The 23,916-nt window shown below is 46.9% G+C and overlaps 1 protein-coding gene across 3 annotated transcripts in view; it reads right to left on the reverse strand.

The window, feature by feature from the left end:
- PRKDC (protein kinase, DNA-activated, catalytic subunit) overlaps positions 1 to 23,916 on the reverse strand; it is a 126,464-nt gene that overhangs the window by 21,597 nt on the left and 80,951 nt on the right. For all 3 annotated transcript variants that reach the window (XM_043483129.1, XM_043483128.1, XM_043483130.1), the window contains exons 55-69: positions 23,450 to 23,623; positions 22,885 to 22,983; positions 21,708 to 21,915; positions 19,951 to 20,140; positions 18,922 to 19,134; positions 17,253 to 17,365; positions 15,522 to 15,653; positions 14,299 to 14,478; positions 12,499 to 12,704; positions 11,062 to 11,200; positions 10,078 to 10,266; positions 8,954 to 9,178; positions 8,115 to 8,223; positions 6,907 to 7,018; positions 530 to 704 (exon numbers count right to left, since the gene is read on the reverse strand). In XM_043483129.1, coding sequence (XP_043339064.1) covers positions 530 to 704; positions 6,907 to 7,018; positions 8,115 to 8,223; positions 8,954 to 9,178; positions 10,078 to 10,266; positions 11,062 to 11,200; positions 12,499 to 12,704; positions 14,299 to 14,478; positions 15,522 to 15,653; positions 17,253 to 17,365; positions 18,922 to 19,134; positions 19,951 to 20,140; positions 21,708 to 21,915; positions 22,885 to 22,983; positions 23,450 to 23,623 — 2,464 coding nt within the window. The remainder of the gene's footprint in view (positions 1 to 529; positions 705 to 6,906; positions 7,019 to 8,114; positions 8,224 to 8,953; positions 9,179 to 10,077; positions 10,267 to 11,061; positions 11,201 to 12,498; positions 12,705 to 14,298; positions 14,479 to 15,521; positions 15,654 to 17,252; positions 17,366 to 18,921; positions 19,135 to 19,950; positions 20,141 to 21,707; positions 21,916 to 22,884; positions 22,984 to 23,449; positions 23,624 to 23,916) is intronic.

Raw genomic sequence — 23,916 nt, forward strand, 5'->3', positions numbered from 1 at the left:
CATGAGTATTAAAACGCACAAAACAGAAATACTAATTATTTCTACTGGCATAATATTCTTTGCTTTATAACAGCAATCAACATAGGGTCATTAAGACAGAAAGCTCCCCTAGTACATTTAAATATGATTACATGAAAAATTTGATACTTAAAATGTTAATATGCCACTTTTAAACAAAGCACACTTGTATAGATTAAGGATCTTATTATCAAATGATAGATTTTTCACAAAATACAATTTGAAACCTAAATACAATTTGTACAAACTGGCAAGCATTCATTTTGTTAAACAAGAGAAAACCTGATATTAGGTCTATTTTTTTTTATAAGCAACAGAAAATAAACATTTTGAAATGGTTGACAAGTGAATAATAAACTTTAAAGGCTTTCTGGAAAACTTTAATTTTTCTTCGTTTACTTTCTTATAAAGAAAAGAAGTACTAACAACTCCATCACCCCTAAGCACCAGTTTTTTAAGAGGAGCTCGGCTTAGAGACCGCCGGTTCAGAGTCTGTGGCCCTGGCGCCCACCTGCTTCCTCGCACTCTCGGCCATCTGCATCCTCATGGAGAAGCTGCAGCTCGTGATCAGGGCCCGTGCGTCCTCTTCCTGAGTCTGTGCATCCATCTCGGCCCCGTCCTCACTCGCACCTTCACTGTCTTGAAGGAGACTGAGCTTCTCCTCTATTTTGCTGAGAAAGAAACATCTACATGAAACAAAGAAAAGAGTTAATGCCGGACTTGTGAAAGAAATCTCTGACATACAGGAAGCTACTGGATAGCATTCAGACAGATATTCTACACTTACTGAAATTTTGCTCATTTTTTAGACTGTTAGTGTTACACTCTCAGTACTGGACTTAATCTCCATTTTTATTAACCAACTCTGAGGATCCTCTGAAGATCACTTTAGATATTTTAACTTTCCAGATATCATCTATTGCCTCCACCTCCACAAAGTACAATATTTACACTCACAACCTGCCTTCTTAATGAAGGGACAGCACAGCTGGTGTTGGGTCGAAACCATTTTTCTCTTCTGTCTCCAAATCTAAGGTCTTCCTCCCAAAGTCAGACAGTATCAAGTGGTAGGCAGATTATAACCACTGAGAACAGTGGCTGTGTTCCATATATGGCCAATTTTATACACATCTGATTTGGTTCCTATGACTGTATTTCAGTGTTTTAATTTTCAGTTAACACTGACACACAAAAAACCGCTAAAGACATGGAAGATCTGAAAAACACAATTGACCACCTTGATCTAACTGAAAATTATGCATATTATGTCCAAGAACTGCAGAATATACTGGGTTTTCAAGTACACATGGTATATTTACTAAGACCATATGCTTGGCCATTGATCAAGTCTTGATAAATTTAAAGAGACTGAAACCATACAGTATGTTTATAACCATAAGGAATTAATTCAGAAATCAGTAAGACACAGAAACTCATTTATAACTATTTTATGGATCAAAAAGAAATCACAGAAGAATGAGAAAATATTTTGAACCACAAGATAATATAAAATATAAAAATATAAATGCAACGTACTAAAATCTGCAATGTGCAGCTGAAGCAGTGCTTAGAGGAACATTATAACTTTAAATGTACTGAACAAAAAAGCATAAAATCAATGATCAAAGTTTACACCTTAAGAAACTGAAAAAGGAAAAGCTAAGTCTAAAATATGCAGAAAGAAAATACTAAAGATGAAACCAGAAATAAATTAAATAGAAAACAGATAGATGATAAAACCCGCAAAGCAGATCCTTTGAGAAAATCAGCAAAATTGACAGACATCTAAAATTGACAAACTGATGAAGAAAAAAAAGGAAACACAAATCATCAATATCAGGACTGAATAAGGATCTCCCTCTACAGATACCACAAATAATAACATTAGAGTATAATATGAGCAACTTTATGCCAACAATTTGACATGAAATGGAAAAATATAATTTAATAAAATTGATATGGAAAGAAAGAGAAAATTTAAATAGTCCTATATATCTTTTTTCAAAAAGGTTTCCCCCCCCCAGTATTTATTTATTTGGCTGTGCTGGGTCTTAGTTGCACCATGTGGTATCTAGCTACCCAGTCAGGGAATGAACCTGGGCCTCTGTGCTGGGAGCATGGAGCCCTGGCTGCTGGACCAGCAGGAAGGTCCCAGCCGTATGTCTACTTAAGTAATTACATATGTTATCAAAAATCTGCCCCACACGAAACCTCCAGGTATATATAGTTTCACTGATGAACTGTATCAAATATTTAAGAAATAAGAAGTATCTTACACAAACTTTTTAAAAAAGAGAGAAGGATACATGCCCTAACTCATTTTATGAGGCCTGCAAAACCCTAACATCAAAACCTAACAAAGACATTACAAAAAAGGGAGACATTACAGACCAGTTCCCACTCGAATACAGACAGAAAAAATTCTTAACAAAATGTTAGCAAACAAAGAATATGGAAAAGATATTGGAAAAGAGGTCACCATAACCACACAGGTTTACCTTCAAATGCAACATCTACTTCAGAATCAAAAGCAATGTATCACACCACTAACACAGCAAAAAAGATGAGCAACATTATCCGGATGGTGACACAGGTCATTCTTGACCTTGGTCCTCTCACAGGAACACCAACCAACACCAACCAACAATGTTCACAGACAAGATACCTCTGGGAAAATCCCCCAACACGACGGTGAGTCGTAAACAGCCCTGTGCCCCAGAGACTGGGGGGGATGCCTGCTCCCAGGGCTGTGGGTCTCACCTCCTAGGGGTCTCAGGGGTCAGACTATAACAGAAGAGCTGGGGGAATTACAGCAACCAGCAATGGATCTGGGAAGGCAGGGCCCTGCTCCCAGTGGTGACTGAACAGAAATCCTAACCAGCGGCTTCGTGCATCTGAGCTGAGATGCTGGCCCAGTCTGACCAGGGAGGTGGGCAGGGTGCAGGTTTACCTGATTCAGGACCCAAACAATAAGTGTCACCAGTCCTGGAGCGTGTTCTGTCCTCTGCCTGGACAGAGAAGCTAATTCACAGCCCCAGCCACTCTCAATGTAGCTTGGGGACCTGCACAGCCCACCCTGCGACCCTGCTCACAGCAGCACGGGATGGCCCAGCGGGAGGCCCTGCCTGTGGACAGAGCCAGGACAGTGGCTGGGCCACAGAGCCATGTAGCGTGGCTCATGGTTCTGCTGCATCTGGTTCCCAAACAAGAGTCCTGCCAGCTGAGGGGCCTACGTGGTGTCCCCGTGTGGGCCGGGAAACTGCCCTGTGGAAGAGCCTCACCAGAACATGTGGGCTGTGGCGCCCACCCACAGTGCTGCAGCAGCCAGCTCGGCCAGTGTCTCTCCTGTCCGGTCTTCAGAGTCGACTGGTGGCCCTGTCTGGCCAGGGAATTGGCGTGAAGTCCCACCTGATCTGGGTCCCCAAGTGATGAGCTGTGCTGGCCTTTGGGCCAGTCTTGCTGTTTCCCCACCCCTCAACAGTACCCCACCTTATTGCTGAGCACAGGGCCCTGTTCCGACCACCCAGGAAGCCTGATCAGAGAATCCAGGCAGCACAGAGAACCCTTTTACAAGATAGCTTATGTAAGCCGTATGCTAAACACAAAGGAAAGCCTGCAGTAGCCACACAAAAGATGTGATAAAGAAGTCAAAACACAGTAGACAAAAGTCATCAAATCACACAAGAAAGAACAGAGAAAGCAAAAAGGGGTAATGAACCCACAAAACTGTCAGAGAGCAATTAACAAAATGGGAAGAGTAAGTCCTTACCTATCAATAACTGTTTCAAATGTAAACAGGTTAGATTCTTCAAGCAAAAGACACAGAATGTCTGAATGGATAAAAACAAGATCCAGGGAGTTCCCTCGAGGTCTAGTGATTAGGACTCTGCACCTGCACTGTCCTGGCCCGAGGTCCATCTCTGGACAGGGAACTAGGATCCCACAAGCCACATGACACAGTCAGAAGACAAAAAGATCCAACGATATGATGTCTACTCCAGATTCACCTCTGCTCTGAGACACACTGACGGAGTAAAGGGAGAGAAAGATATTTCAAGTAACTGGTAACCCCAAAGAGCAGGGGTAGCTCTACGCTATCAGAGCAAACAGAGTCTAAGCTAACAACAGTAAAATGATACAAGCAAGGTCATTACATGAGGATAAAGGGGCCAACTGCCAATCTGCAAGAAAATACAATGATTACAGATATTTATGCACCCAACATCGAAACACCTAAACCTATAAAGCAAACAGTAATAGAACTAAAAGGAGAAATAAACAGCAATCCAACTATTGTTGGGACTTTAATACTCTACCACCAACAATGGATAGATCATCCAGACAGAAAATCAATAAAGAAATAGCATAGTTGAACAGTACTATAGACAAAACGGACCTAATAGACACATACATGAAAAAGAGAGAAAAACATGATCAATTAAATAGATGCAAAGAAAAGGCCTTTGACAAAATTCACATCTCTTCATGATAAAAAAAAAAACTTTCAGAAAATCAGTATATGAGCAGCAAATAATTAGAAAATACCAATACAATGGGAAAAAAATCCATTTACAACAGTGCTGAAAAAACAACACATACTTAAAAACAAATCTAACAAAAGACATCTAAGATTTCCATACTGAAAAAATACAAATCTTTGAAATTAAAGAAAACCCAAGTAAACAGAGAGACATAGCACATTCCTGAACTAGAGAACTCTACGCTGTTAAGACAGCAACTCCCAAAATTGATCTGTAGTCAACAAAAGTCCATCCAAACTCTGTTTTTCTTTTTTTTCTTTTGGTAGAAATTGATAAACAGATTCTAAAATGTATATATGAATATAAATATCCTAACAGAAACAAAGCAATTTTCATTAAGGAAAACAAAAGTTGGAGGACTCACCCTATCTGATTCAAGACTTACTATAAAGCATCAGTAATGAATACAGTTTGATATTGTGAAAAGATAAGCATAAAAATCGAGAAACAGAACAGAGAATTAAAAAAAAGACCCACAGATATAATGGCCACTGATTCTCAGAAAAGGTGCCAAGGCAATTCAATGAAAAAAAAGTTAAGACTTTTGAACAAATGGGACTACACAACCAGATATCCACATGGAAAAAGTGCACTTGTACCCCTGCCTCACACCATCTACAGGATCATCTTCCACTGGATCACAGGCCAAGACATAAAAAATGGAACCATAACATTTCTAGAAGAAAATACAGGTGAATAATTTTGCAAGATGAGCCTGGAATACCAGATCAAAAGGTCTCCCACTAACCAAACTTGAGACATTCTGAACATGAAATAAATAAGAACAGTAATGGACTATATTCCATAAATAAAATTTGATTCCATGATTATATACTAATAATTAAAATTTAAGTAAATGAGTAGATAAACAGATGGGGGAGAAGGAGGGCTTCCTTCGAGATGCAGACAAACATGGGCACATTGGCAGTGGGAGAAGATGGTCACCAGACAGCACTGGCAAGGCTGCTTTGTCCAGAGTCATCCAGACACAGTGAGGAGAAGGCGGCCTCATCCAGACACAGTGTGGAGGAGGTGGCCTCATCCAGCAGGACCGGCGTGTCGCAGAGCACCTCCCACGTCATCCGTTAGGTGCAGAGGAGAAAACAGGCCTGACACCCGGGAAGGCAGGACACTGCTTTAACCAGACAGCCAACACCACTGCCCCCAGGAAAGGAAAGGCAGGGGACACCCTGTGCTTCTAGGAGGGATGCCGCAGGACGTACACTCTGCTTCAGCGGCATTCCCACCACAGGCATCTCACCTGAAGACAGTCGTGATGACATACAGCTAAACCCAAACTACAGAAAACACCTCTAGAGCATCAGTGTCCTGAAAGCGGCTGGAAGAACCTGGGACAGGAAGAACTGTCCCAGGTTCAAGGAGACCAAGAAGACATATCAGCTAAATAAATGCATATACGATGCTGCTGTGTGCTGTCTTAAAGGCTGGAATGCTTTACAGGACATTAATGGGAGAAATGAGAAAACTGAAATTGAGGCTGTACATTAAAGTGAAAACAGAAGTTACTATTGTACCATGGTTCTAAGAAAATACTCTTTTTCTTAGGAAAGGTACACTGATAAACAAAGAGGTAAAGATAGATGTGTGCAGCTTATCCTCAAATGGTTCAAAAAATAAGTATATGTATGTGGAGAGAAAAAAAAAAACGGCCAATATAGCAATTTATTAAAAATGCTTAAAAAACCATGAATCTGAGAAAAAGGCACACAGAAGAGTGCCACCTTTCTTGTTATTTTTTTAGAAAAGAACTGTCTCAAAATAAAACGTCGAAAAGTTTGAAAAGTAAAAAGTATTAAAGGTGAATCTTTGAAAAGCTGTAGTACCAGAGGAAACAGGGTCCAATGGCGGGAAGAGGACATGTGGGGGTCACAGTCCTTCGGTCCCCCTGACTGAAGTTGCATAAAACAACTCACAGCCTCTCTGGCCCTGCTCCTCCCACCCATATGTGTGGCAAGTATCTGCCTGTGGACCACCCAGGGCTGTTACAAGGGAGGCAGAGAGCCTCAGACCTGGTGAAGTGAGGCATATGGTGCATAACGGGGCTGAGAAGTCAGGGTGTCGCTCCCCATCAGGCAGCCCTGAGACAGGAGCACAGGGGCCGCCCCGCCTTCTCTCAGCCCTGAGCACATCCACAGCTCACCGCCCAGCATAGGACAGACAGGGGACATGACCGCACACCGGCAGGGAGACTGCTGATGGGACAACCTCAGTGGAAACGGCGCACACAGGGCTCAGACCCCACACCGCTCAACCACAGTTTGGGAGAAAAATGATTCTGGAAACTTCAGAAAAGAGACCACATCAACTCGGCGCAATCGCATCTCACCGATTCGTGATGATGTCATCCCAGACGTTCATCGGGTCCATTTTAGCATCGGGGTATCGATTTGTCCAGGTTTTCACAAGTCTCTTCAGGGGAACTTGAGATGATAAATTACCTAAAAATGACATTATGGTGTGAGTGTGGCCACAGCCCAATGATCAGACCACCTTACAAAGTGAGCTGCCATCAGTAAACAGAAACTTAGTTCAGATTCCTTGTCCAAATTACAACACTTGGCCCTATTGTTCACAACAGGAGTACAAAGTTACCATGTTTAATATATTCTGGCATGAAAAGTTAAAGCACTCCAGGCTTCCCTGTCCATCAACAACTCCCAGAGTTTGCTCAAACTCATGCGCATAAAGTCAGCAATGCCATCCAACCATCTCATCCTCTGTCATCCCCTTCTTCTCCTGCCTTCAGTCTTTCCCAGCATCAGGGTCTTTTCTAATGAGTAAGTTCTTCACATCACCTGGCCAAAGTATTCCAGCTTCAGCATCAGTCATCAGATGCCATGATATTAGTTTTTGAGCCTACATCTCATAGGCTGTTATAAAACTGGGTAAAATACAGAGAAAAGAAACTAACACAGCTCCTAAAATGATACGCCACTAGTAATACATACTTGAAAAACCATTCTCCAAATTTAAAACAGAGAACAGTCAGGGAGATAGTTCTGAACACCAACTTTTATCAGTACTAAGTCTTTCATAGTTATTTGTATGAACAGAAATGAAATTTGGTTACTTCTGGCTCCAGGGAACCTCGATCAGCATCAGGATTAAGCCCCCTCAGCAGCAGCAGAAAGGCCTTTGGTCTGGGCACAGCCACCCGGGCCTCACCTTACCACCTGGCACCCAGGGCAGTCACGCCAGTGCCCCAGGGTCAGGCTGGCCTTCTGTGAGCCCCTCTCTCCCGACCATACCCAACTCGAGCCCTACTGGCAGATTCTATCACCCCAGTTTTTCATGGGGGTCCTGGACTGCTCTGCTCTGTGGGACCACAGCATCTGCTCCCTGGAAGAGCACTGGACTATTTTACACACTTATTTCAACAATCCCAAAACATACATTCATGGAGTAAACTCAAGACAGTTTCTAACCCATACATTAAGAAACATGTACTATCACCAAGCAAAAAAAAAAAAAGTCAGATGCCAAAACTCTTCCTAATTATGAAAGGAAAAAAGATACATATAAATAAAAAATTACCTTGTTTGCTAATAAAGCTGATGAACTCCTGAATTTCTATGAAAGTCTGTACAGACTGCAATTTGGTGAGTTTACTTCTGTGTAAGAGGACATCAATACTGGAATAGTTCTGGAAAAGTTATTTAGCATTGGTTACAAGTCAATGTACTGCTTCAGATTTTAACACAATCTAAACATGAAACAGCAACCACCCTATAAACAGATCAGTTACACAGGATGTCTCTGAGTGGTCACAGGAGCAATTAAATGGTCTAATATTTTAAAAATTTTGGTTTTCAATCACATTTTGGTTCAACAAAATCAATAAGAGCGATACAATCAGGTGCCGCTGCCTCCATTCCCCACCAATTCTTAAAAACCACAATATCCTATAATACAGAACTGCCAACTATAGAAGCCAACCTTTCTCCTTCCATAAACCTCCTCAAGTGGACTGCTACTCAACCTCAAACATGTTTAAAAACTAGCATAAAGACAGTGAGTGTCTATGTTCGGCAACAACAAACATTCAGGGACTCTACACAAGATGTGGCTTTAACAACATAACAGCCAACCTCAAAGGCAGGACAGACACTGGCCGGCAGGGTCGCATGACCCTCCTGCACGACCACCTCCCACCCAGATGCCTGGGTGCAGGATCTGCTCTCAGGTCCTCGTCCAGGGAGAGAAAGAAAAACTCAAGGGAAAACAAAAGGAACTTTCTAAATCAGAAATAGGCGCTAAAAGGCCCCAGGCAGTTGGCTGGTGTGCAGGGAATCAGAGGGAAGTGGCCAGCGAGCTGCCCATGTCAACCCAAGCTGACAGGAAGAGCGCACCCCCGGTGGGCGCGCCCAGGTTACCTGCATGAACATCTGGATGCAGTTCTGGATGTAATACTTGGCCCTGTCAATGTCGTCCTGCAGGAGATAGAGGAGACTCAGCTCCTGGCTGTAGCGGAGCTCGAGCAGGGCCTTCCGCAGCTCTGAGGTCAGCGCCTCGTCCACAAAGGTCAGCAGCGCCTGGTCGCCCTCCCCGCGGAGTAGCAGCTTCAGCTTACTGCGCACCATGTACGGCAGGCAGGTCTCCTGCAGAGCGAGAAGGGATGTGACATCCCGAGACGGTGTTGCCATGCATCTGTGGTGTCACTTCACAGGTCCAAATGATGGCGTTTAATGTTTTAAACCTAAGGCTACAATCTTATAAGCAAGTTCATCTACAATTGCTTATTTTATAACCACAAAAGATACAGGAACACATTCTATAGAAAACGGGAACTACTTGTAGCTGAAAGAGAACTGGACGTTCAGTATCAAGTGAGGACCTGCAGTCCCGGTGAGGGCAGCAGTGCAGACCAGCACCTGGCCGGCCCAGTGAGGCCTCTGTGCGATGCAGACACAGCAGGAAACGCTCTTCCTATGATCACACCAGGGAGGCTAACGTTCCTTTGTAAAGGCATCTGCTTATTTTGAAAGCATTAGCTAAGAGCACAGTGAGTGAGTGAGTGAAAATTGCTCAGTCATGTCCGACTCTTTGCGACTCCATGGACTATAAAGTCCATGGAATTCTCCAGGCCAGAATACTGGAGTGGATAGCCCTTCCCTTCTCCAAGGGATCTTCCCAACCCAGGTCTCCCACACTGCAGGCGGATTCTTTACTAGCTGAGCCACAAGGTAAGCCTAAGAATACTGGAGTGGGTAGCCTATCCCAGTGGATCTTCTTTTTTTTTTTTTTCCAGTGGATCTTCTTGACCCAGGAATTTAACCAAGGTCTCCTGCATTGCAGGCAGATTCTTTATCAACTGAGCTATGAGGGAAGCACAGTGGTTTAACAATATTACGGAGTTTGGGGGAGTCAAGTTATATAAACACTCTAATGCTTTACAACTACTTTCCTGTTTCTGAAAAGTTTTAAACACCTTCATTAATGAGAGAGCACTTGACTATCGAGGACATCTACTTGGGTGACCTCACAGATCGCCCCGCACCTGATAGAAGGGCTCTCTCCACATCTTGCTCAGGTCCGGGGTGCCCTCACCATCAGCGCTGGCTGTGGAGCAGTACTCCAACGACTTCCACTCGGACAGCTGGTTGTAGCAGTCAAGGGATGCAAGTTCCCAGAAATCCTTCTCAGCTTCCGTGGGCTCGCCATCTGACCATTCTTGTGTGTTGAGGGCCTGCGAAGATTATTTTACCAAATTGGATACATGTAACATTCACACTAAGAATAACCACTGTCAGGTTTATGACAAGTGGAGAAAAAAGGGAAAAGAGAGTTAACTTGAGGGAACCTAACAGTCAAATGAGTATTAAAAATAATAGCTAGGACAGAACCACTTCTTTGGGGAACTTACCTATAAAGTCAATTAATAAGCTTAAAACTGAAAATGCCCCTTAATTTGATGTAAATACTGTAGATTCTTCAGTACTTGAAAAGTTCTTAGAATGAAAATTAGAAACAGGACATTTATAGAAAACTGCAGAGGGTTTCACCATTCAGACGTCCCGCACAGGCCACAGGCCCTCAACTGCAAGTGTGTACCTGCCACACATCCACACTTGGCCACAGACAACTCCAACACAAAACGTACAAAACTGGACTTCAGAGTCATCTTGCCCAAACCAGCTCTCACCTACCTTTTTATAAGTTTTACTTCCAGAGTGGAAACAATCTACTCAAACAGAAACTATATGACAATACCAGATACTGAAATGACATCTTATAATTTCATACTAACTTGGTAAAAAACACTTTCTCTTTGATTCAGTATTTTCTTAAAAAGAGTAAGAGCTAGAACAACAACTAGTTCATGTTCAGTTATTATGAAACCATTTTCTGGTAGTAATCTTTGTGTAAAAGTTAAGGAATACAGCTGAATATTCGAAGGTCTAAGTTCTAAAGCTGACAGTGTTTCCATCCAGAGAACAAAAGTGGTAAAGCATCTGACACACTTGCTGGAGATCAACTCTACCTCGTTATACAGCCTGGCAGCTTCAGAATAGTCACTTCTTGCTTCTGCTAACAGCGCGTCCTGCGTGATCTGCTTTGTTCCAATCTCACTGCTGAAAATACCACGGAGGATGTCATACTCCCCAATCGACCTGTACAGTCTATGAAACAGATCCAAAAAAAAAAGGGACAAATCAGTGAATGCCCCAATATTTTAAAAGTCATTCTTGAAATGATATTGTCAAGATGCCATAATTATATTAACTAAAAAAGATGTCATTCTTGTTTTGTTATAACATAAAATCTTAAAAATTTTGAAGTTACCATTAAGTTTTATTACTTGAGCCATGTGGAAGGCAGAAATTATTCTAAAGTGCATGCATGTGTGCTCAATCATTTCGGTTATGTCTGACTTCTTGTGACCCCATGGACTGTAGCCTGCCAGGCTTCTCTGTCCATGGGATTCTCCAGGCAAGAAGACTGGAGTGGGTTGCCATGCCCTCCCTTCCAGGGGATCTTCCTGATATAGGAATCAAACTCGAGTCTCTTATGTCTCCTGCATTGGTAGGCGGGTTCTTTACCGCTAGCATCACCTTGGGAAGCCCATTCTAAAGTGCATTTAATGTAAAATCTGAAAATAAAGGTTTACAACGCACAAGTTGACTCATTAAATGAGACTGTTCTATGTCACTCTATCACTGAAACACCGCTCTTATCTGTGGTGACCTTTCTGGAATCCTTATCTCGCCCTGAAATGTGGAATGTGGTCCAGAACCCAGGTAAACTAGTAAAGCAGGTAAACTAGAAGCAGGTAAACTAGTCCTGGTCCTTCAGATGCCATGTACTCCACGTGCTATGGCTGTCTCGATGTTACTGAGAGCCTGAACACATGCTAGAGTTTTGGCCCTGATGTCAACACAAATCTGCTGGCCCATCAGCCAAGCCTCCCACTTGAAGACAGTTTTGGCTGTCTAAAAGTCCATTCCCTCTTCCCTGGAGACTTCTCCCTGTCTTCAGAGTCTCCACACAAGGTGTCACGACCGTCCATACCCACAGAGGACACGACGGGATGGAAAGAGCCTGTGGGCAGAGCAGCAGCCCCAGGACGTCGTCTCCCAGGGGACTGGGTCACGCCTGGGCTGTGATGCTCCTCGGCAGCGACACAGCGCCTACTGCTCACCTCATGCTGGTAGAGACAGGAGCGACTTCACGACAGTGAGACTCTTTTATGCTTTTCCCAGAACCTGGACTATCTCAAAACCAGCACTACAGGAAAGAAGTGCAAATCCATTTCACCCTAATCCAGCACCCTCAGAATCCAGTGCCTAAGAATTAGGCACAGTTTCTCACGATAAACCTCAGGCAAGAGAAGACTCAGACAGGATGTGTGTCGCCCAAATAAAGTGACTGTGTTAGACGCATCGCTTTGGCCACAGCAGGGTCAGGGCCCAGAGCTTACTTGGCAAGTTCCATCCACCTGCCGACGTCGGGGGGCAGGCCGGGCTTCCCCCGCGCACGCTTGGCGGGAGGCTCCTGGGGAGCCAGTCTCAACAGCGCCTCCTCCAGCAGGCAGATGGCCCCAGGCTGCTGCAGGCCCGCCAGGCCGGCCCCGCTGACCAGAGCCGGGTCGAGGCTCAGCAGGTCGGCGTGTTGGCAGCTGATCTCCTGGCAAGACACAGACACGCAGTCCTTCAGTGAGAGGGTCTCCAAGCAGGAGTAACCCGTTTTACCAAACACTCAGTTCTGGCATAAGCAGTCACGGGAGAGAGACACAGAGAGCTTCATACAGTCTCAGTCCAAGTCTGCACCTGCATGCCCCCCACGTTGCTCCACCAGTTCCGGGCCCGAAGGCAAGCTGCAGGGTGAGATGTTACCTATAGTGACTCCCCTAAACAGCAGTGTACAAAACTGCAAAACTAGAAATTCAGATATAAAAAAATCACTGCAGAATACAACATGAAGAGAAACTTACTCTGAAACACTGGCTGATGCAATATAATTTCTCAAGCCTTGTCTTTGGTATTGCCAGGAGAAAAATCAATGAAAGAATTCTACATGTAAATTATAAACCAATAAAAGTAGAATACATAAAAAGAAACTGTATTAACAGTTTCATGCTGCATGGAAAAGAACGAAGTATGCATAAGAAATACTTCATATCAAGGAATTATTACCCAGTCAGTTTGCAAACCACAGCTACTGATAAATAACATTAAAGAACGTAATTTTTAAATTACTCGAAGGATGTTAACTAATTACAAAAATACTGACATGAATCCAGACGATTTTCTATTAGGGGCTTTGTAATTATCCAAGTTTTGAGTATAAAGAAAATATTTCTTAATCCCCTAATAAGTATGCTTAGTGGTTACAAAAGTACATCTACACTGGTCCTCTGTTCAAACTGCATTGCCGTGGAAACCTTCTCTGACACCTGTGTCCCACCTGTGTCTGCAATGGTGCACAGCACCATCCCCCCGTCCCCCAGCAAGGGGTGGCCCGCTGATCTGCCCACCAGGCCCTGCACCCCACCCACTCCTGCATCACGTGCCACGCCCTCGTGACCTTCCACTGCTGCCTGCTCTCCGCCTGCCCCACTGAGTGTAGTTCTGTGTCCCCGTTGCCTGGTCCCCACCCAGCGCACAGGTAGGCACTTACTCCCTAACATCCCCAAAGGGCTGGGTGCCACGTGACATGCAGGTGTGACCAGAACCCTGCAGGGATGAGCTGACACACAGTCAGAGCAACTTTGTATTAAGTTGGATCTCAGGCTATTCTGTCATATATAAATTAAAAAAAATACAAATAAATTGGCGCTTCCCTGGTGGCTTAGTGGTAAAGAATCTGCCTATTAAGGCAGGAGACACCGGTTCAATCCCTGGTCTGGAAAGATCCCACATCCCGTGGAGAAACTAGGCCTCTGTGCCAAACTACCAAGCCTGTGCTCTAGAGCCCGGGACCCACGACTACTGAAGCCCATGTGTCCTAGAGCCTGAGCTACACAAGAGAAGCCATGGCAATGGGAAGCCCCTGCGCCACAACAAAAAGGAGCCCCCTGTGCCCCCCGCACCCCCCGCCAAAACAACTTGAGAAGAGCCCACACAGCAAGGAAGACCCAGCACAGCCAAAAAGAATAAATAAGCTGCACCGAGCCCCTGGGAGGAGGTGGCCCCACCAGAGTCCAGCTGCTGTGTTAAACCGATATTGCAACTGGGAAATCAGCAGAGCCACTGAGACACGGGCGTGCCGGCAGCCTCACCTGGATGCAGGACACGAAGGGCGGGAAGAAGGAGAAGCTGGTGTCCAGAAAACGCGTGAAGTCCTGCAGGAGCTTCTGGGCGGCGCCCCGCCCCTCAGCCGCGGTCCTGCGCTCGCCTGACTCCCTCAGGATCCCCGAGCACAGGCTGCTGAAGAGCTGCCTCGCAACGAGTGGGTCTCTCTGTAAGACATTCCCGAGCAGGACAGACGTGTGACTCACCCACGCATCAGAGCCTGGCCTGAAACATCAAGTGCTGCCGCCATCACCATGCTGGGCAACGTCACTGGAGGGCTGTGCCCACCGAGGAAAGCTGGGAAGGGACATGGGGCTGTATGCTATTTTGCAAATTCCTGTCACTTTGTAAATAGCTAGATAAATAAAAAGCTTATAAAGCAGTAATGTAAACACAGACATAACCTATTATTATGATCAATATTGGGCTTTCCCAATGGTTCAGCTGGTAAAGAAATCACCTGCAATGCGGGAGACCTGGGTTCAATCTCTGGGTTGGGAAGATCCCCCAGAGAAGGAAATGGCTACCCACTCCAGTGTTCTGGCCTAGAGAATTCCATGGACTATGTATAGTCCATGGGGTCACAAGTAGTCAGACATGACTGAGCAACTTTCACTTATCACTTATGATCAATATTAATACTGTAAACTTAAGTATAGTAAAAATATGAGGCATTCAAGTTTCAGTATGTAATTATATACTATATGACAGTATAAATTTAAAAGATTTTTTAAATTACTTCATTAAAGTCAAAGGAATCTTAACCAGACTTTCAAGAGATAAATATCCCATTTATCTCAGTGCACTCAGCTATAGAACCTCACTCACTCCCGAAGCGGGTGGTGACCCTAACGACACAGAGGAGCATTTCAGTCCTCGGCTCCTGGGAATTTCGGAGGAGGATGCTGATGCCACTGACCTCCCTGATCACTCCCACAAGAGGGTTTTGTGTAATCAATGATTTAAGCAGTGCAGCTACTTACATACTGTTTCATTCCCACCAACATCACTGGTGAGAAAAAGAGTGTGGTGTGACTGGCACACAGAGACACTGGACCCAAGGCAAAGTGCTAGATGGGACCCCACGGCAGGGTCCCCGGGAGCCAGGACTTGGGACGAGGCTCAGCACTGAGGCCCATGTTGGGGACAGGTCACCCCTGCTTCCTGCACGAGGCAACAGCCCCAGAGCATGTGACGGCCCCGCACTGACCTGGGCCACAGCCTGCAGCGGGGTGATCAGGCTGCTGTGTGGAATCTGGATGTCAGGAAGGTCTCCACGGCGGTAACTTCTGTACAAGATGACCTGGGCCTCGTGCTTCATTTTCAACTCACTCTTGATCTCCTACAATCATCAGCAATACAGGAAGGTTACAAACTCTCTCTAACCAGTAGAGCTTGGGTGATGAAACCATCCTCGCCCACCACTAACAAAAGCGAATCAAGGTCAATTCTACCCAAGACACTTGAGTCACTACACTTGATCAATGTGGCAGACGATAAGCCCAAAACCAGTGTCAGCTATGCAATGGGAAGATTATTTAAAGATCTATTACAAAGAAATCTGAGTTTCTCTGAAATCAGAGAACTTAATTTAAAACTTTTTCAACCCACAAATGAGAGGATTGTATTTCTTTTTCACTCTGAAGACAAACCTTGGCTACAGGGCCCATTGGCCCCTGCTGGCCCTGCTCTCTGCAGCCCTTCCCCCTTTGGGCCCCGTTCCCCTGGCGGGTACCCGTTCCCCTGACAAGGCCCCATTCCCCCGTGGGGCCTGGTCCCTTCTTTGGCATTTCCTCCTTCAGGCCCCATTCCTCCTGCAGGGCCCTGTTCCCTCTTCAGGTCCCATTCCCCGCGCAGTGACCTGTTCCCCTGGCAAGGTCCTGTTCCCCTTTTGGGCCTGGTTCCCCCGCAGAGCACTCCCTCACATGCATACGTCCCGGCTAACCCCTGAGGCTGCCCAGCTTCTCCGTCTGCCGCACACTGCTCTGCAGCTCCAAGAGCAGAGGGGACCCTCAAACGCCTCTGCTGAGAGCGGTGACAACACCCAGCAAGGCTGCCCCCGGCCCCAGGCCACAACCCCTCCATTCCTGAGACCCTCCGGGATCAGCCCAGTGCCTCTATCCCACTCCTGCCCTGTCCCCTCAAGAAGCCCAGGCAGGACTCAGGCTTAATGAGGAGGCTGGAGCAAAGGCCTCGAGGCTGGTTGGGACCGGCCCTCGGCCTGCAGTGCTGTGGTTACAGACATACAGGAAAGTCCAGTTTTTCCATAGAAACAGTGCAATCTTCTGACTGTTTCACACTCGGACTTGGAAGTGAAGCGGCTGAGGATTTAAACTAAGTCACAATGGAGACAGGGTTCTCACTCACAGGCCAGTCCTAGAACAGCCTGTCATCATCTCTGTGGGTTATAATAGGGTCTCACCCACAGTCCAGTGCTAGAACAGCCTGTCAACATCACTGATCTGTATCTCACACTGACTCTAGGGCTGAACAACTTCTGCTGTTACTTCCACATTGGGAGAAACGTTCAACCATCCATTCATGCCACATGTGTGTATGCAGTGGGCAGCTCAGGACTGGCCACACTCCTCATCCCGCCCCCCACCAGCCTCCAGGAGCACAGCCCCCCAGTTTGTTTGTCCTGAGCCATGGCGTTAGGGCTGTGGCCTCGAGGCTGCGGGGACTGCACCTGGGAAACAGACCCCAGGGCACCGGGGGCGAGGGGGTCTGGTCTCCACCTTGTGCAGAAGGCCCATCTGTCCAGAGAGGACAGCGCCCCCCACCCCACTGCAGAGCAGTGGGGCTTAGCGGACACCTGGAGGTGGGGTCACATGGGCGATCTCTGCAATCCGGCCTAGGCCAGCCAGGAAGACATCTCTTGGGCACACATCCTGTGACAAAAACAGCTATTTCTGACCAAATTCCAGAAATGGGTACAGACCTTTTCTCGCTTTTGCTCAACAACACCTTTCCTGGCATAAATCAAACTCAGCTTTTCTTGGTCCTTTAGAAATCGTCTGCGTAATCTCAGTATTTCTACACGATTATCTGGACCTGAAGAACAGACAGCAGGTTGGTTATGGGCGGCTGACGTCCGTCCCCTCCTCCCCAGAATTGCTGACATGAAGTGAGGTATCTGCTCGTCTCCATCTCCTACTCCCCGCAGCTCTATTTCCAGAACAACCTAAGCCTGTGAAGCACAGTTTTGGAAGCTGGAGAACTGAGGCTTCACAGAGGAAGCAGGCAGGGCTCAGACGTCTCGGGGAAAGAGGGGGCTCAGGAATGCGAGACTGAGGCTGGGGGTATGGGGTCACACAGATGGAGCAGAGCCCCCGCAGCCGGGACCAGTGAGGAACCCAGGGCTGCCCCAGCACCAGGCCTGTACATGCAGGCGGGAGCGGGGAGACCTGACCTTGGAGGGGGACCACCCAGCACAAAACGGGGGTCTCCACGTCTGGTGAGGCCAGTCAGCACACCCAGAGTGCAGCTACCCCTCCCAACCCTGGTTATCGCCTACCTGGACACAGCAAAAGCCAAAAGTCAGCAGACGTTTGAGCAAAGCTTCAAATAAGAAAAATAGGAACCAAAGCAACGGGGGGGAGAAAATGTTGAAAGCAGACCATCTAGGAAAAAATTTTTTAAATGACCCTTTATCACAGGAGCAGAGTAGGTCCTATAACAGGGCACAGAAGGGACTTTCCGAGAGCACAGAAGCTCATGGGAACTAGAGACTGGACGTCATCATGCACAAGCACAGTCAGAAGGTAATGCTGGGCCCAGAGCCGAGCAGAGGTGGTAAGAAGGGAAAATCCCTCAGGTCTGACAGTCAAGATGGAATTCCTACAAGAGAAAACTGACGTTTGGAAATTATCGGCAAAACCACCCATGGGAGAAAGGGGAACCCGTTTCCTAATGAGAAAGAACATATATATATCACATACATGCAGGTGAATCACTATGCCATACAGGAGAAATCAACACAACTCTACTTCAACAAAAAAAGAAACTGAGGTCATTAACACCCATGAACAGTGACTGCACAAGAAAGGAGAGAAGCCCCACGTGACCCAAGCCGCAGCAAGACCTGTTCAGGACGTTGGTGACAGTGCGGGGGGAGGGGGCAGGCAAGAGAGAAAGTGACCAAGACCCCAAGGAAAGGGGGCCACAGTAACGCCAACTGGAGCTGTGGAAGCAACACTGAGGGCCTGGCTGAGCGGATGAGGCTGGCCGGGGAAGCGGCCCCGGGGGATTGGGCTGTCGGGGCTTCTCGCGAGTCTGGGGGGCATCTGGCCGGGGCTCCTCCCAGAGCGCACCCCCCAGCCCCGGTGAGCTGAATGTCTGCATCCTCACTCCAGCCCTCAGGCCTGCCTGACCCTCCCCAGTCCCCGGACCTGAACTCTCTCTGACTCAGCTTCCCCATCCTGCGCGTACCATGGCCCCTAGACACCTGGGGGCCCTGAGTGAGGGCCCGAGCCCAGTTCAGGCAACCGCTTTCTGGACCCCAAACCAGGCTCCCACACGGTGCTGGGCTCCATGCAGGCCACCCGGACTCAGGAACAGTCATGAGTTTGCGGAGGCAGGCATTTCAACACAGCTCAGTGATCTTTTACCTTGTGCTCCGTCGTCCACCTCATCCTCAAGGAGGCCCAGCCGCTTCTTCCCAAATTCAGGCCCCACGGACTTCAGGGGTGTCCCCCGGGGCCTCTCGGGCCTCTTGTGGGCAAACAGTAGGGACGCAGATGAGGCCTCGGCGGTGGGGGCCAGGCTATCGCCCAGAGGGTCTGTGCTGCCCGCCGTCAGCCAGTGGGAGAGCACTCTTCCCCCTGCAAACACACACGACGCGCGGGTCACAGCAGTGCCTCTCGGCCGGCGCCTTGGCCAGGACCTGCCACTCGAGAGCAGGGCTGCCCGCAGTCACCAGGGTGGGCCACTACATCCCCAGGAAGGCCCAGCGGCCGGACCGCCTGTCCTTGTGGGCACGAGGGAGACCACCACATGCTCGTCAGGATGACACTGCGTCTACGCGGCACCAAGGTCTGTGATCGCTAACGTCAGTGTCTAAAAGCCCCACAGTAATTGGACAAGTTAGTCCTATTTCCAGAACAGTGTGAAAAAATTACACAAAGGAAAAAACACTGAAGTATTTCCATAAAAATGACTTGGGGATTTTACTCTACAACTGATAGTCTGCTGGTCAAAGGAAATGGCTGAACCATTTGAGGAAGAGCAGCTTAATGAACTACAAACACAGTAAGTGAATCTGGGTCAGCTCTGCTTTGCTTCTGAGACAAGCGGTTTTAAATGGGATGCACTGGACAGATTTTTCTGGACAAAAATCAAACCAAAACTTATATGTACTGAAACATTTCTTGTTTTCTCCAGTCAGAAATTATGCTTTCCTCCCTTTTTTTTAATTGTGGTAAAAACACGGAAAGTCCAATGGACAACGTCACGCACTCTGAAGAGCCCAGCATGTTCGCTGGTTGTACAACAGTCCCCACCTCTGTCCCCAGGGCCCCTCGTGGCCACTCCACCCCCGAACCTACAACCCAGGGACTCAGCCCCTCCTCCCTCCTGCTGCTGAGGCCGTCACGGCCCCCCGGCGTGCACGCAGGACACGCGTACAGCGGAGGCAGTACCTGCACTCTGTGTGGGCGTGAAGTCGAGCTGCTGCTGGGTGGCCCGGACCTGCCCAGCCATCGCCCTGCGAGCCGAGACGGACCCGTCCTGGGTCCGGGCCTGGAGCGTGCTCTGGGAGGCCTGAGTCTCAACAAACATTGGTGTGAGGACCGTACTCCGGAAGCGCCAGTCGGGGTCAATGGTATACTCCTGCCAGGAGGGAGGGTCAGGTGAGGTCACGGCCCTTCTCAGAACATGCAAATGCTTTATTTAAAACTTTACAGTCCTTTCCACAAACATTACTATACTCCATGTAGCTCTGCAAGAAATAGCTGAAGAACAACTTTCTCAAATTTAAAATTTTTAACAGAACAATTATCTGTCAACAAATAAAACCAATCAGTACTGGAGAGAAAAAGTGCTTTTCTCCTCCTAACATCCTGCATTCAGAGGCTCACTGCCACGCTCAGGGAATGACTGGGCTCCTCTGACCCCCTCCCCCGACTCCCCCGGCCAAGTGTCCAGATTAGGAGATGCTGGGGACACGGGGGGATGGGGTGGGGGCGCTCTGCTCCAGGCGCCCTGAGCCATCATGCGGCCATCAGCAGTGCTGCCAGGCCGAGGGGCAAATGAGCACCTCCAGGGTGTGTTGCACGAGCGGTGGAGGGAAACGCCTCCATGGAGGTTGAGAGGACGAGGGTGAGCTGTGTGCAGGGCGGGGGGCAAGCGGGGTGAGGTGCAGGTGGGCGTCTCGGGAAGAATGTGTGTGGATTCCAAGTAAAATCAGGAAGCCAGCACACAAGTCATCAGGGAAATGCCAATCACGCCGCAGTGAGGCGTCACCTGCAGCTGAGGAGGGGAAGGGCACCTGTGCACTGTGGGTGGGCGTGAAACCTGCTGCGGCCACTGTGGACAGCAGAGTGCAGGTTCCTCAGGAAATTATAAATAGAACCACCGGAGGATCCAGCAACCACAGCTGGGTATTTATCAGAAGAGGACAAAAACACTAATGGGAAAAGACACAAGCACCCCAGTGTTCACAACAGCACTGTTTACAACAGCCAGGATAGGGAGACAACCTAGGCCTCCATCAGCAAATGAAAGGAGAAAGAAGACGTGTGGTGAGTGTGCACACGCGCGCGCGCACACACACACACACACACACACACAGAGTGATGAACTACTACTCAGCTTTGAAAAAGAATGAAATCCTGCCACCTGCAACAACATGGATGGACCCTGAAGGTATTATGCTACGTGATATAAGTCAGAGAGAAACACAAGTACTGCATGATCTTATTCATACGTAAAATCTAAAACAAAAAACATAACAAAACAAAACCAAAAAAGCTCATAGAAACAGAGAACAGATTGGTGGGTACCAGAGGCGAGGGGTGAGGGGTGGTAGAGATGGGTGAAGGGGGTCAAAGGGCACAAACTTACAGTTGTAAAGCAAGTAAGATCTGGGGGGCGATGTACACATGGTGACTACAGTCAGTAACACCATTTGTATACGTGAAGTTTCTAAGAGAGTATATCTTGAAAGTTCTCATCACAAGATTAAAACCTCTAACTATGGGCAGTGATGGATGTTAACTAGATTTATTGTGGTCATAATTCTGTAATATATACAAATATAGAATCACTACCTTGTGCACTGAAAACAGATACAATCCTAATTACACCTTAATTAAAGAAAAAAGCAGGGATTTAACACCAGCGGACAAAATCTGCTGGCCAACAGGCGGGCAAGTCAGCTCACAGGGCCAGAGCTCACCTGAAACTCACACTCTGACAGAGGGTGCTCAAACAGGGGAGTCCGGAAGTCGGGGCTCAGGCTGGTCATTTCAAGCAGGAAATCTGTCGCTAAACTCAAGAAGTGCACTTCTATCTTAGGAGAATATAAGGAATTTAGGGCCAGCAATCGGTCCAAGGTATTTGAAGGCAACCTAGTTTCATGGCTCCAGAAGTTCCGAATAGTTAATCTGGAAGGCAGAGAAGAAGGAAGAGAAGGAGGCCTCTACGTGTGCCCCATGGGGAAGATCCTCTTCTTCTACCAGCGATCAGCCCTGGGACTCCATCCACATGCAGACCTCCATCCACAAGTAAGCTGCCTAAAGATGAGGTACGTGCTGAAGGGGAAATATTCCAGAATGTTGGCATACTTTAACAGGAGGTGAGAAGCTGGGTCATTCTATTCTCATTTCTATTACCCAGAAGTTTGCAAAGATGGGAATTTTACATTACATACTCTGAAACTGAGAAAACACCAAGAGAAATTATATATATAGTCTTTCATTGCCTTGCTAAGACAATTCACTCTAAACATTAGTGCCACAAAATATTCAAAACATAATGTGAACATAAAATAGTCAAACTATTAAACAAGTTAAAAACCAGATCAGGCTTTATAATTTATGAAGGTTTGAGAAATCCAAATACAATTTTTAAAAGCTCACTGAATTAAAAATTGCAGTACACTGAAAGTCAGCTGACACACAGAATCGTCAGGGTTTCTGCCATGTCTGCTGTAACATAACGAGCTCATGGTGAGCTCGTGGGCCTCTGTGATGACACTGCAGCATCCTCTGGTTTCCAAGGCCTCCAGCACGCCCTCTGACACTGATGTGCAGAGTGGGAGCTCACTTGGAGTTAAATGTGGAGTGACAAACCACTTTTCATTACAGGTTTCTCATCCTGAGATGCTGTAACTCACAGCACAGTCAAGAGAGCGTCATTCACACCAATTTTTCAAGACTTGTATATTAAAGTAACGTGCCAGGACTTTTGGGTTCTAATGTGATTTAAAACACATTTTCTTATGCCAGCAAGAGGCAGAGGAAAGGCTAATACAGCAAAGGCCCTTTGACACCTCAGAGAGACCCCACACTGGCCCAGAAAGAGTCCTGAATGTGCCTACCCGCCCACCCAGCTGCTCTGGGACGGGCACTTACTGAAGCCCTGGGTTCTCGTCGGTCAGCCCTTGGATCAACACATCTTTGGCCAGCTTGAATACTTCACGCGAGTCTTCATCTGCCTGACTCTCTGGGTCTCTGAGAGAAGTCACAAGACAATAAAACTATTACTGCTCCTTCTGCTGCTCTGCGTCAATCCAACAATGGATTGGATGAAACTAACGAAACCCGCCTCTTCCCCAACTTCCACCCACTCCTTATGGCCTGCACCCTGTCCCAGGCCATGGTGGCCAGCTGGGGAGCAGGACCACAGTCCCCAAGGAGGAAACATCCCAGGAGTTCTTTCCTTAACCTTGTCAGACTGTAAGGGAAAACAAGGAAAACAAAGTACACTTTTAGCTCAACCAATAATACCACACTCTGAATATTTCCCACAGGTTCACAAAATGAATGAGGATGAAGATATATTTCAACATACCAAACTTGTTTCAGTTATTAACCACACAATTTAAATATCTTATCATTTATTATAGTCGTTCCAGACTGCTGGAGGCACCCAGATGCTCCCTAAGAGACGGGACAGGTGTGTCAGGGAGGAGCTCACCTGTAGTTGTCATGGACCCACATGAGGATGGTGTACATCCGCTCGCGGCACAGCACTGCTGGGTGAGACAGGAACTCCACCACGGCGCTCAGGAGCTCCCGGAGCTCTGCAGGTCTCAGCCGTGCCATCATCTTGGAAATTATGTCCAAACACACTTTCTGTCTCTCGTCATCTCTATAAAAAGAGGAATTTCCAAAAACACAGACTTAACTGTTATTACTATACCTTTAGATATGACAGGTAACATTTTCTCCTCTGTGCTGTTCTGTATTTCAAATTTTATTATTATAGCTAACACTACATTTACATAAAAATTAAACTCTTGAAAATAATGATCGTGGGCTAGATTATGAAAAGGAAATTAACAATGTAGTGTCCCACCTGGATCCTAGGAAGATGAGGAAACTGGTAACTTCAAATAGACAGAAGTGCACTAATGTTACCTTCTTGGTTTAGACAAACACTGT

The sequence above is a fragment of the Cervus canadensis genome, chromosome 12 (assembly GCF_019320065.1).
Source record: "Cervus canadensis isolate Bull #8, Minnesota chromosome 12, ASM1932006v1, whole genome shotgun sequence".
NCBI lineage: Eukaryota > Metazoa > Chordata > Mammalia > Artiodactyla > Cervidae > Cervus > Cervus canadensis.